This window comes from Plectropomus leopardus, chromosome 10 (assembly GCF_026936395.1).
Source record: "Plectropomus leopardus strain MGB_pleo_1.0 chromosome 10, ASM2693639v1, whole genome shotgun sequence".
Taxonomy (NCBI): Eukaryota; Metazoa; Chordata; class Actinopteri; order Perciformes; family Serranidae; genus Plectropomus; species Plectropomus leopardus.
This window is the reverse complement of record NC_142185.1, coordinates 23,237,853-23,252,171: the sequence shown is the minus strand read 5'-3', so window position 1 is coordinate 23,252,171 and position 14,319 is coordinate 23,237,853. Positions and strand designations below refer to the sequence as shown.

Here is a 14,319-nt window from a genome sequence, read left to right as displayed (position 1 = left end):
TCATTTAAGCTGAATAGGGAATCTGCTGGTCTACTGCTGCTTTGATCAGTTAGTAAGTTTGTGTAATTGCGTGACTTTGGTGAATCCGAACCAGCCCTTTAAAATGCCAAAGTCACACAATAACACAAACAAACAAACAGACTGAGGCATCAGAAGACCAGCAGCAGTGTTGGGAAGGTTACTTTTGTTATGGATTACTACTCTGTTAAAAATGTAATAATTTATGTAACTATCATTTACTTCATCAAAGTAATGTAATGTATTAAATTTCATTACTTTTACATTACGTTTCCGACATTTTTTATACAGGATAATAAAGCTGAAATAACCTAAAAACAGAGTGCATAAATGTTGTCTTCAAATTTGTCACAACAGCTTTTACTGACTTGCATTGTCCAAAAATATGCCAAAAGAAGGCATTCCTGCATGGTGAAAAGATGTAAAGCAACAGAATAAATGTTTTATTTAACTTTTTAATGAAAAGAATATTTTTTATAATCCCTTTGTAATCATCAACATTTTGATTAGTAACTGTAATATGTTTTTTTTTCTCAGTAACTGTAACTGATAGCAATTTCATTTATTTTATAATTTAATTACTGTAACTAGTCACATGTAACTAGTTACTCGTCGACACTGACCAGCAGCTACTGTGTTCAGCGATGTTAAATTACTGTTTTTCTCAATGGAGTCTGGCTTTGACGAGAGCAGTGTACAGTCATTTTCCAGTTGGAAATCACTTTTTGACATTAAGCTGAAGCAGTGAAAATACTCTCAATAAAGCGCACACTTAAACTGATATTGATTTTTTTAAGTGGTACTTTTTTAGATGGCTGAGAGCAGCACATTGCTTAGCTTCAATGTCAGAATCCTGTCTGCTTCTTCAAACTGGAGGTGTACCGACCGACATCTACTGTATGCAATATACTGTCTATGATTAAGTACCCCATGCAACCCCACTTCAAAAACTATCCCTTTAAGGATTTTTTTAAAGAATCCATATCACTTGCTTTATTGATTAAAAGCATAATGTATTCTGAAGCAAGGTCCTTGTTCTTGTGACTGAATTTAGCATACACCTGGTGACACCAAACTTGTACCCACAGAGCCACATTTGTTTACACTGGCATTACAAGCTGCCCTTCTGGAGTACAGAGTACATGACCTCGCTGACTCAGCCATGGCCTCAAGCCAGAGCCCTCGTCCTACCTTGTGAACCTCATGCCCTCATTTACACAAATAAGCAAGCGAGCAGAAATGCTACAGAAATATTTTATGAATGTGGAAGTTCCAGAGGATGTCAGGACAGACTTTAGTACTTAGTTCTAGATGATTATTCTTTGTCTGCGGAGGTGCTATGCTGCAGTCAAATGAGGTCGTGTTTACCATATTCACAATAGGAGTCCTGTTGTGGTATTTACAACCTCGTAAGTGGAAATTTCCTGGCAGCTTCATGTTCACAAGTGCACGTACTTGAACTTATGAGCTCAATGCAGCACCATAATGAATACCATCTTAATTTGTTGTGTGGGAAGGCTCCAGAACTTCTTTTTGTGTGTGTTTTTTCTGTTTTTGCTGCCTTGAACAACATGTTCTTAGTGATACCAAGCCCTTTTCCGCATTTTTGTTGCCTAGTGTTCCTATCATTGCTCTTCCTCATACTAGACTATATAATTGAAAGAGTACCTCACTAAGCAGTCTTATGGGGTTCTCAAAGTTTTGAGGCCTGAGTGCAAATTTCGAGAGCCAGCATATGACTGAGGGCCGCACAGGTTCAGGACATCTGCTGTGAGCCACTGTCATGAACTAAGATACCACATAGGTTGCCTGTGTTACACCGTCACTACTTCTACTAAGATTTGTTGGACACATAAGTGTCGTCAAGCTGTGAAAGGATTCACAGGACTCTGTTCACTGCATGGCTGTGGGTATTTTCTGGCTTCAATTTGTCGCTTAAAGTTAAAATGTCCCCAGCTTTTTGATTGGCTGCATTTCGCAACAGAATCAAACAGCCACAGCCCGGAGCAACCACTGCAGCTGTCCACACTTTCTATAACTCCACACACACGCACGCACGCACGCACACACACACACACACACGGACACACAGCTTTTTGTTAATGTTTAGACTTGTAGTCTTCAGCAAAAACTAACACTTACTCAAGTGACATAATTTCAGGTATTTAACAGACTTCTCAAAGCTCTTTCTTGAGCTACAAAAGGCTTAATTCCACTTTTTTAAAAATACCACCACCTGTACAAAGATTGTGATGCTCAAAGTTGATTAAGTTTCCCTTTAAGGCTGCTAGAGAATGTTGGCCTTTCTAATTGAAGCAACCTATAATTTACAAATTACAGACTATAAACTTGATGACTCTCAATCAGCCACACAAAATCTTAATAGAGGACATTCCTATCCTTCTACAGTCTATAATGAAAACCAAACGGAAATGTTGGTGATCATTTTTTTCTGCCATCTGCCTTCTATTTCTTATCCACAGCCATTTCAAAGTTTTATTGACCTAATTTAGAAAACATTTCTTTATTCCCCAGCTTTTGATATTGATTCTCTTTTCAAGCCAGCAGTCATAAAGCTGCTGACACCCTGGTGCACTGAGCTATGTTAAGTTGGTACACAGTCACATAAAAATTTACACCTACCAATTCCTCTGTGAACTGCTTTGTGCTGGCTGAGCAGTTTGTTTCAAATGCTCTTTGTCCAGAAACACATTGCACGTAATCAAGGTTATATGCTAAAGGATGCTGAAAGCAGACACCTGGGCTGTGGCTCATGTCAGTGATATTTCATGGACCTTATAACCAAGTGGAATCGTATGAACAGTGGGCAGGGATGGGGCTTTGAAATGCACTATAAAAACTGTGACAGGTGATATGTCCTGTTGTGAAACAGTTGGATGTACTGTACTTCTGATTCTGACATATGCTGACATTATTAATGACGAGTACATTGCATTTATGATTGTTTACAGGTGTTTTTAGAGTGGAAAATCAGACCTGGTGCTTGTTGAGCTCAGCCACACGGAGATTCCACTCCTCCTCAGTCATCTCTGCTCCAGCATCTGCTGACTCATCCACAGCTGCTGTTTTGTCTGGACAGAAGAAAAAATGGTTAAAAATGGTCTTAAAGGGACAGTTTGAATTTTTTGACATGGAGTTGTATGGATTACTTATCCATACTCAGTGTTTTATCTACAGTAGATGTATGTTGGCACGCCCCCAGTTTGGAGAAGCAGACCGGAGTCTGGGAGTTAAAGCAATGTATTCCTGTGGATGAGGGTCAACAACAAAATGTGTTTCAGCTATCTAAAAAAATCAACATTAGTTCAAGTGTACACTAAATGTAGAGTATTTTCGCCACCTAAACCCCTGTCAGACAGCTCATACCAAAGCCACCAGACTCCATTGACAAAAACAGTAATTTTAGCTCACTGAACACTGCTGGTCTATCACTGCGTTATTGTGTGACTCTGGTGAATCCATATAAGTCTTTTAAAAACAAAAGTCAACAGCAAAGTAACTGTTCAAGGAAGCGACAGACAAGCAGCATAAGTGTTTAGAAATGTTAAATCACAGTTTTTCTTGATCTGGTCTGGCTTTGAAGAGAGCAAGTAACACATTATTTCTTTTCTGTTGAAACAGGCTATCTGACAGAAAGGTAAAGCAGCCAAAATATACTCAATACAGCTTAGACTGATATTTATTATTTTAGGTGGGACTTTTATTGGGTAGCTAAAATACATTATTGCTGACCCTCATCCACAGCAATACATTGCTTAGCATTCATGTCGTCTTCTGTATGCTTTTCCAAACTGTGTGTGTGCCGATCGCTACCAACTATATATAATATACTGTCTATAATGTCTATGTGAATACAATGATCATTAAAGTAGCATAAAGACCATCTCCAGTAGTTCAACTCACCAGTGCAGGTCATTGCTGTGCAGACCCAGTTGCCGCATGCACAAACACAGCGGTTACACTCTACCTGGGTCTCTGCTCCGTCCTCATATGTCTCATCCTCCAAGGCACATTCTGCAGAAAAGACACATGCCAAACTATTCACCCCAGACCACAGATAATAGACTGTAGCAGAATGATAATAGAAACAGCATTGCACACTGTAATCAATTTCCATGACCAAGACTCGTCAGCATTTCAAAATGCCACATCATCCATCCAGTGGCTTCATTTTAAACTCACATGCCTTTGGCGAGTTTTGAGCTTACTAATCAAAAGTCAGCAAATCCACTAACACCCACGCTAAGCAAAACTTATGGACTTGTGTCTGAGAAATAAATAAATTCAAGACATTTCCAAAACATTTAAGATGTGTATAATTCTTTTGCAGGCTTTAAAGTCATATTTTCATGACCAAAGGGGCCCTGAATCTGTGGTAAACCTGGAATTTCTAAACACAATTACACAATCAAATGTGTGTGTGTGTGTGTGTGTGTGTGTGCGCGCGCGCGTGTCCTCTCCGGAGTTCAGTGCTCTAATGGTTTTTTTTTCTAGTACAAAGCTCTGCCTCTGCTTCCTGTGAACTTTATCCCAGATAAATCTGCATCACATGACTGAGCAGACTGAAATTAAAACGCTGTGTCTCAAACTATTAAGAAAAGCAATCTGATTTCTACAGATGTGGATGTTACAACTGCCTGACTGAGCTTATGTCAGTGAATCCATACCATATCTACTGGTGTGTTACTTTATGTTGCATTATATCCCAGTACACAAACTGTCAATTTAAGCTCACTCTTCTCTGGTGGATTGAAGCCAGGCTTCAGGCAGTTGAGGAACTCATCAAAACTCAGCTTCCAGTCGGCGTTCTCATCAGAGAGCTCAATGAGGGCATCAACACACAGGCTCCTGGGAAGAACAGATATGCACGCAAACATTGAATAAATATAAGCTGCTTCATACAGTAGCAACAGAACATTGCAGAGAAAATAAGCATACAAAGGAGAGAATAATTGGTTTGGAGTGTTATATCCCATAGAGCACAGGTGTTTATGCCAGCACAGGCTCCCACAGGAGGCTTCAGTAAAGTTTGCATTGGCTAGATAAGAGTTCAATGGCTTGTGCTGCGTAGCTTAAAATAGCACCAAAGCATACAGATATGGATCAGCATGTACAAGCTTTACCACAGAAGAAAATGTGCACAGTTTTTTTAAAATAAGAATACAAACAGATCTGTTTTTTCTCCATGCTGCCATCATTCACGGTCATGTAAGCATGTAAACTGACAAACACACACACTGACCTGAGCAGCTTGTTGCTCTCCTGGTCTGCGTATGACTGTAACTCCACAACCGAGTCATTTTGCTGGATGAATTTGAGCAGCTCTGAGGAGTCCAGCTGAGAATCACCGTTGTCGTACGACTGCACAAACATGGACAGACATGGGAGAGACACAGTGTTGTATGATAAAAGTTTTACGGTTATCTTTTACAACCATTTACACAAGATTAAATATGAGTCAAGAGATGGATACGTTGGTTTTTTTTTTAGGTATTTTTGCCAATTTCATGGATTTTGTTATTATTTTTGCAGGCTACAAAGCACTCAGAAAAAAAACACCAAAGGCACATTTAATTTTAAATTATTTTTAAGTGCTGAATTTCATCATTATTTTTATTTATCACACCGTTAATGATTGTTCAGTTAAACACTTTTTGAAGTCAGTTAAACGCAACTGCGATAAACGAAGAATTGGTCATTCTTTTGATGTTAATTAATAATGATGATTGAAATTTTACCCTGATAATGGCTTGCGGAAACGTGGGGAATTATTGGTATGGATGCTACAAATATCCACAGTTGTGCCTAATGACAGTTGCTCTAGCACCCTTGAAGAACCTCACAAATGTGACACAGTCTTTGAAATTGCACTTTCTTTACAACATTTCTCATTCACAGGTCATTTTTAAGGGCATTTTTATATTTATTTATGGCAAACTGTGATGTGGAAATGAGATTTGTGCATGTGTGCACAGCTACACAATGGCTGTGGTTAAAAAAAAGAATCAGGTGTATGCATAGCTCACATAATATTATGATCACTTTGTCTCTTGAATATGTGTGTGCTGAACTCTGAAAGAAATGAATACTGTTTCCTATTAGGTCAGACTAGAATACCAATAAACTCGCTGGAACAAAAACACCAAGAGATGACAGTCACCCTGTAAAGATGCTGAGTGCAATCAGTTTGGCACAAATACTGCCTATTTTTTTACAGTCTGTACTTCTTTTGTGATATTTTAAATGTGTGTTGGAGCAGAAAATATTCTCTTCATGTGGTCATTTTTGGCATCCATCTTTATGTGTATTCATTGCTCACATTGAATCAGCATCAGAGCTGCTTATTAACCTAAAGGCCCTGTAATACTGGCTCTGTCGCGCAACTGAACAAAGGCTATTGAAATAGTTTGGCACTAACAGTGGTGGACCTTGAGACCATGATGAGATGCTATATAGAGTTAGTTGTAACTGTACTCTCAAATTGTACTGCATATGTTTATGGTTAGAAGAAAAACAAGGTAAATAAATACTAGTTTTACACAAAGTGTTCAAAGAACCATCTGTTCAGTCATTCATGTCAGTCCATAGAGTGACAGGGGTCGTCCTCTTCTGTAGGACTGAGATCCTCATTAAACTGAATTGTAACCATCGGCTGACACGCTTCAAAGGTCTGTTGCATGAATAATTAGACACAGTCTGAGGCGGCTTTAAGGATCAGGATGGGGGAGGAGGCCCACATGGATAAATGAACTGGGGCTATTCTTTAAAACGAATGATGTGGGAGCTATTGTGTGCACTAATTGAGGCCAGAGTTGGTCCTGTTCTGTCCAGAGAAAAGAAGCCCACCTTGAAGTATTTGAGCAGGATGTCAGAGAAGTTGGAGCCCTTCACAAACCAGCCGTCTGGGACAACCTCAGTCTGCAGCCACTGGATCACACGGCTCCTCAGCTCATTGCGGTCAGCAGCGTAGCAAACCACTGCAGAGGTGACAAGGTTTCCATAAGTCAGCAGCATTAATAAACAATCCAAAGGGTGAAATTTATCTTGCAAGCTATATCATGATTGACCCCTGTCCTTTTGTGCATACGTCAGTATTTTCCATGTTCATTAAATCCTTTCCATTAGACCATAAAATTTAGTTATTACACAGATATATAATAGCCACATCTTACCACAAACCTACCTATAACTCACCTGTGAACTATGGCCTCAATCCATGGTTGATATCAATAAAATTGAGAACACTTTAAAGCTACAGTTGACGGCTTTTATGAAACTAACTTGAGCACATGAGACAGATAAAATACAGAAAAAAATGCCACACCTCTTCTTACTGTTTTTATGGCATTCACTAGAATCCAATCCTAAAACCACTGTGCACTAAAAACAACCATTTAGAGCTGAGGAGTTTCTAACACAGCTGTCAATAATGTAAATCACTCTGCAAAGTACAGTCAAACTAGGCAGATGACTTTTCTTTCCACAGGTGAATGCTGTGTGAATTTAGTGACAGTTTTGGCAAATATGACAAAAGCTATTTTTTATAAAATGTGATCAACTACAGCTTTAATTGTACAGAACATGAAAAAAAAACATAAATATGTATAAACAGATATATAAATACACACATATATCTACACACACACACAAACACACACACACACACACACACACACACACATTAGAAGCCAGCAGTTCCTAATACATTACATTTTATTTTGAATTTCTGGCACAGAGCTTTTTATTTTGAAAAGTTTCTGGGGTTTTTTGCAGTATATTTTATGTCTTTCTGTTCTAAGCCAAAGTGTTGTTCACATTTTGTGATATAAAACTGAATATGTGGTAATTTATCATGTTTTGACCTTGAACTAATGACTAACAGGAATCTGGACCCTGTGACTAGACCAGCTGGGAACCACTGGTATATGAAATATCACCAAGTGTGCACATACAGACACAGACACACACACACACACACACTCAAACTCACCTGGGCTGGCAGCAGCCTGCTCTTGTTTCTTTTCTAAAGGTGATTTAAACGAGAGAAAAAATATCACATTTGTAATTAAAATTAAAATCAATTTAACAGTGTTGACTTTAGATTTATGGACATTTCTGAGCCCTTGATCAAAGGTCTGCAAACAGGAGAGGGTGACGTAACTTTTCTTCCCTGAATATCTTTGGTGCCACAGCGCTGATCAATGTTCAGCTCAGCGGGATGCAGGGAGTGCGACATGGACAGGTGTGAGCAGTGAAAGTTCATTCAAGATAAGACACCAATATCAAATGCATTATTATTATTATTATTGATAGATAAGTCAAGGCCGGGAGTGTGTGATGACATGTGGATGGCCTGATATGGTTGACTATCAACCTGGTCACCTCACGTATAGTTTCATGGATATGGGCTTGTTCAGAGATAACACACTAATCAGCTCAACTAACTGTGTGCAGTATTATCAGCACTTGTGCCATTTGACACGGGAACTCAGTTCCATCCCATCTGAAGGGTGCAAAACTGGCTTTTTGCCTCGCTACCTTACACAAATCAAAGTTTAGACAGAATCTAAGTGGCTTCACACTGGTTTTAACAGAGGACATTACATCACCACAATCCTGGCTTCTCTCCAATGGCTCCCTGTTCGTTTTAAAATTGATTTACAGATTATATCGATCACTTTTAAAGCTCTTCTGGTTCTGGCCCCAAGCTACATAACAGAAATGTTGATCCCATATGAGCCAGTTTGCAGCCTTAGATGCTCAGGAGGGAGCCCTCTGGTCATTCTGAAGACGAGGTTTAAAGCTTAAGGTGACCGTGTCTTTGCCATACAGGCCCCTTGGCTATAGAAGACCTTTCTAAGGAGATAAGGCTCGCAGAATGAATGACTTCCTTTAAATCACTTTTTAAAACCAATTCTTATAGACTTGCTTTTATGCGACATTGTCTTTTTATTTATGTTAGGGTTAGGGTTAGGGTTAGGGTTAGGGTTATTTGTTTATTTATTTTTGTTTATTTGGGTTGTTTTTGCTCTGTTTGTATTCATTTATATTGACATTTTGCATCCTGCAACTTGCATTACATTAAACTTGTTTTAATGTTATCCTAACACCACCCTAATTTCATCTCGCTTGTGTTCTGTAGAACTGTTTGGCTTTCTGTTGTTGTGTTGCCTTTTGTGTTTACCATTTCTGCTTTTTGCTTTGTTTGTGAAAGCACTTTGTAAACTCTGTTTTTAAAAGTACAATATATACAAAGTTATTATTCTTATTATTAAGTGGTGTGATGGAAACTGGGTCAGTAAAAAGTTATAATTATTAGAAAAAAATACATTTACCAATTAGTTTTCTGTCTGACTGATTAACTGACTAATCTTTTCAGCTTACTTGTATTACCTATTGGGTAGTTATTTATAACAAAACATATTGTAACTATTGCACAGTCTTCAGCATAGTTAGCATCACAGTGTAAAACATCGTTAAAATATACATTTTTCTAGTCTTTGATCCTGCTCAGATTTGGTACCTTAACAAGCAAAAGTACCCTTGACTACAAGAGCACTTCGCCCTTGATAAGAACATCTTATTAAATTATTAATGATTACATTATTACAGTCTCAACCCCACTTGAGGGTGTAATTTACTGGGATTGTAAATGTGATATTGGAAACAGCAGGTGATACTGATAAATATATATCAGTATATATCAATACTGATAAAGAGGGAACTTTCAATCGTAACTTTGTAGCCGACATGGTCGAGTAGTCGTTAAAGCTAAAAAAAGGACATTTTGAAATCTATAATTCCACAGCCACTGGGCAAACTCCATAAGAGCTCCTCGTGGACTCTGTAATGAGATTTTGACGTCTTGTGTGCTGCTGCTCGTACCATGGCAGTGTCCGTCGTGGGCTACCTGGATCTTCAAGCCGGTCAGACAAGCGTCCCTGTGGAGCTCACAGTGATTCCTGTAGGTCTTACCGTTGCTGCCACACACTGACCTCTTGTGGGGCTTACAGCTCTGAAAAGAGAGAGGGAGAGAAAAGTGAAAACTAGGACAAAGTTTAACCTCACAGGTCTTTTTTTATTCCTTTCTTGTGTGGAAGTAATGTCCCTGCAGACTCACCTCTATACACAGACAGCTGGGCTCCCCTTTCTCTGTAACAGCACACTCTCTGCCGGCCCCACAGAACACATTGGCGCACACTTTGCTCTTGCTCTGCAGCTCCTGAAAGAAAAGTATCACAATTGGTGGCACTTAAGAACTGTTTTCTGCAAGGTTTCACACACAGGGCGGCGCTGTTGCTTCAGTAGCAGGTCTATTCAAAGGCATAAAGAAGGCACTGACCAAATTTTATTACAAGTATAAATCATGAATTTGCAATGGGATGCAAATCTTAAGGGTTATACTTTCATGTGTAATTATATTTTATCAAACTTGCTTCACTGTCTCAAACCAAGACGGATCATTTTCTCTTCAGTGCATTAACAGTACAGAATCTCTCCCATGACGACGTCCAAAATGAACTTAGTGCTGTTGCAGCATGCTTTTTTCCCCTGTTATTTTCCCCCCTGTCAGCAAGACATCTCTTAAATTACTAAACAGACTTCAAAGAAATTTAGTGGAAAGTTAGGCAAAGGAAAAAAAAACATTCTGTATAATGAATATGAACTGTTCCCCTCAGGTAGATGTTAAAAAAGCCAGTAAATGTAAAAGCAACCGCTTCAAGCTTTCCTTTTTACCAATATCTATAACACTGCTCTACAAGAAAGCAGGCTACTCATTTCTAATGCATTTGGTAAGCGGGGAGACACTATTGCACTTTGTTTTATAGATTATGTGTTATGGTTTTTATGACTTCCTTCTCATTTATACAGTGCCTTTGTATTCATTTCTTTTCTCATAGCTTGTGCAATACTTTATATTCCTACATTTTTATTTTAATAATATGTACTATGTGTCAATGGTGTACCACTGTGCTGTCCTTTTTGTGTTTGTATTGCTCAGGGCTTTAACTAGTTATTATTTTTCATTATCAATCTGACAATTATTTTCACATTTCATCCATTGATTGTGTAGTCCATAAAATATACAATTAAAAAATGGCAGATGCTCATCACATTTTCCTAAAGCTGAAGGGGACGTCTACAAATAGGCTTTTTGGTCCATTTACAATCATAAATGAGAAAGAAAGCCACAAATTCTCACATTATGAAGCAATAACCAGCAAATGTTTGACATTTCTGCTTAAAAAGAGATTTTAAAGGATAATCAGTTAACACAGCAGTTGGCAATTCATTTTCGTTCAACTGACTAATCAATAGAAAAAAATAATAATTGCAGCTCTGGCACTACTTCAAGTTCATTGTAGTGGGGTGTAGCATTGTTGTCCAAGCAAACTCTCTCCCTCAGTGCAGGGACAATAAAGTATCTTATCTTACCTGAAAAGAAAAATGGTTAACCTACTTTTTGTTGCCATTTATACTGTTCTCCTATAACTCCTAAACTGTGGAATATATACGTGTGTTTTTTTTATACATTTGTCCCCCGAATTCCTCTAGCCAGCAAATACCTATCCATAGATGTTTTGCCTAAATATATTTCCTCTGTTTAGTTGTGTTTTTTTGCATGACAATTCTTCTGCCACTCCTACAAACTTTATTTTATTTTCACTGAATTTGGTATTCTCAAACGAAAAGAATTGTTATGTAATCATAATGTATATAAACTTTAAAAAAATGCCATTTTTATTACTAATGCTTCTATTACAGTGAGCTGCGGCTCTGCATGTGGCTATATCATTGACAGCTCTTCTCATTTTTGTTAGTATGTCACAGAAAATCATCATAAAAGAGGGGGAAAAAAGTAACACTATATATCATAAAAAGTAATAGTGCATGCACTTCTATTGTGTGATCCTCAATCATATGATGGCTCTCTAAAATGGATACAAAAAACTTTTGTTTCAAAATGACCCGAAATTTAACTTTAGGTGGGGCCGATTTAACATAAACTGCTCTAAGGGCACATCAGTTAATTTCAGCCAGATCTGAAAGACTTATGCACATATGAACTCTGAGTCATCCTGCAAAGTTTGATGGCATTCCCCCTCTAGGTGGCGCTACATCATCGACATGATGAATTCAAGTAACCATAACTTTGTGGTGACTCACTAGAAACACATTTTATCCTTGTGCAAAGTCTCTACATTCTTTAGCAAGATATCATAAGATACAGATTTTAAAACTCTAAATGGTTCTGCTGTTAAAATGACATATTTATATTATTATGCCTCCTGCCTCATCCCTGTTAATGTTTCTAGTGTCTGTCCTTTTATTGAGTTCTCTGGAGATCCACTTATGTTTGCCAGTAGTTGCCATGTCAACGACGGCCAGACTGACCGTACTCCACTTAGAAAAGCTGATGTCCTTGGTGTAAATTACACAAGGCAATGCTGCAAATTAAAACAGCTGGGGCATTGACAATGGTATTATCTGTGTGTGTGTGTGTGTGTGTGTGTGTGTGTGTGTGTGTGTGTGAGTGAGTGGTGTAAGAAACAAAGACTTAAGACAGAATGAAAACCAAACAGGAAAGCAGGATAAGGCCCTGCAGGACTACAAACAAACCCCAAATCCTCTCTCAAAAATCATGCTTTCAGTGTTTCGATGTCAGTTAACTTTTATTCTCTACCACATTTAGTCTCATTTTCTCTTGTTGACACTTTTTTCTTGTTTGTTTGTTGAAAAACGTCGCCCGAGGACTTGCCAAAAAATGAGTTCACTGGATCCACAAACCAACCAATCACAAGACGCCAAGCGGAGCTCCGAGAGCAGCTTTATGACCCTCATTACCTCCCCCTTTCCCTACAGTATCCCTGAATCTGTGTGTGTGTGTGTGTGTGTGTGTGTGTGTGTGTGTGTGTGTGTGTGTGTGTGTGTGTGTATACAGGGTGTTTCCACATCTGGAGTCTGAGCTGTGTTTTCCTTTGGGCCCATTCCCATGCACTGTGAAATCTTTTCTCCTCCCTTTTTTTCTAGACTCCCCTCCTCCTCCTTCTCCTCCTTAAGCCGCTGTTTCCTGCTAAGAGCGAGACAGAAAGTTGGCCCTCTGTGTTTGAGTGCACGTGACCTGGCTTCCAAGCTGCTGCGCGTGTTTGTGAGTCCAAGGTCTGGTATGTAGGTTAAACTGAAGCCGGATTCTTGTGACCGAACTTTTTTCATAAGCTCACTAATGAGAGAATAAAACAAGATGGGGGAGACAGTCACATGCGAGCATCGCAGTGGAGGAGCTTTAACCCCCGAAGTGGTGAGAGGAGAGGGATTGTAAGGTTTTGGTTCAATTCTATGCATACTTTAAAGACACGCACACACTCCAAAGCTGAGGTCATGGAAAATCTTCAAAGCAATCCCTGTGGCTTTGAGCATGTTGGACAATTCAGTTTGTTAGACACAGATGGGCTGGAAGCCTGTTGAAACCTGTAGAAACCTCCGATGAGAACATGAATAATGGATGGGCTGCTTAGATGAATCTAAACGCAGAGTTCTGTTTGTCCATCTCACTCTCCGAGTAGAAACCAGCAGAGGATCCCTGACATTTAGCTGATGAATACAGAGGCACTGGGCTCTTTTTTTTCAGCTGATTCAAGTGGATTGTTGCTATGGTGAGAGCATGTACAGGCTCCTGTTGTGGCAAGATCACAGAGGTGTCAATCAAAAGAGGCAAATGGAACCAAGCCCCGTAATGAGATCACAGCAGAGCGTGTTGTTCAGAATTCGTGATTGACACAGACTGTACAAAAACAATGGACACAGCGACTGTAATGTCACACAACCAACCTTCAGCAAGCCAGCGAATGGAGACTGCTTTATGTGGTCATAAATCACGGAGCTTTCATTGTTGCCATGCACAGGAGAGTGCAGACATGCATCATCGAGTGCAGTTACATGTACATTATTATCCTGGATTTGAGCAAATGGCAACCTCAAAGGAACTTGAGGACCTGGATTATATTGCATGAGTTTGTCAATGGATGTTTTGATATTTATATATATTTTTTGTTAACGGTATTTTGTAAGGGCTTTTTGTGCCTTTATTAAATAGGACAGACAGTGTGAAAGGGGGAGGGGACAACATGCAGCAAAGGGCCAGACTTGAACCTGCGGCTGCTGCAGAGAGGACACAATCTCTGCACATGGGGCGCCCGTTTTCATATACAGTAGTTTTGCTGGTGTTAAACATGGCCAACTATGATTCCAGTTCATTTAGAATTTTCTCTGTTTTTTGGA

At 39.0% G+C, this 14,319-nt stretch overlaps 1 protein-coding gene across 1 annotated transcript in view; it reads right to left on the bottom strand.

Annotated features, from left to right (window-relative positions):
• The window catches only part of fstl1b (follistatin-like 1b), a 30,601-nt gene that overhangs the window by 1,890 nt on the left and 14,392 nt on the right, over positions 1-14,319 (bottom strand). The window contains exons 3-10 of the mRNA XM_042495011.2: positions 10,160-10,261; positions 9,925-10,054; positions 8,030-8,062; positions 6,886-7,016; positions 5,282-5,400; positions 4,775-4,887; positions 3,943-4,053; positions 3,016-3,110 (exon numbers count right to left, since the gene is read on the bottom strand). Coding sequence (XP_042350945.1) covers positions 3,016-3,110; positions 3,943-4,053; positions 4,775-4,887; positions 5,282-5,400; positions 6,886-7,016; positions 8,030-8,062; positions 9,925-10,054; positions 10,160-10,261 — 834 coding nt within the window. The remainder of the gene's footprint in view (positions 1-3,015; positions 3,111-3,942; positions 4,054-4,774; positions 4,888-5,281; positions 5,401-6,885; positions 7,017-8,029; positions 8,063-9,924; positions 10,055-10,159; positions 10,262-14,319) is intronic.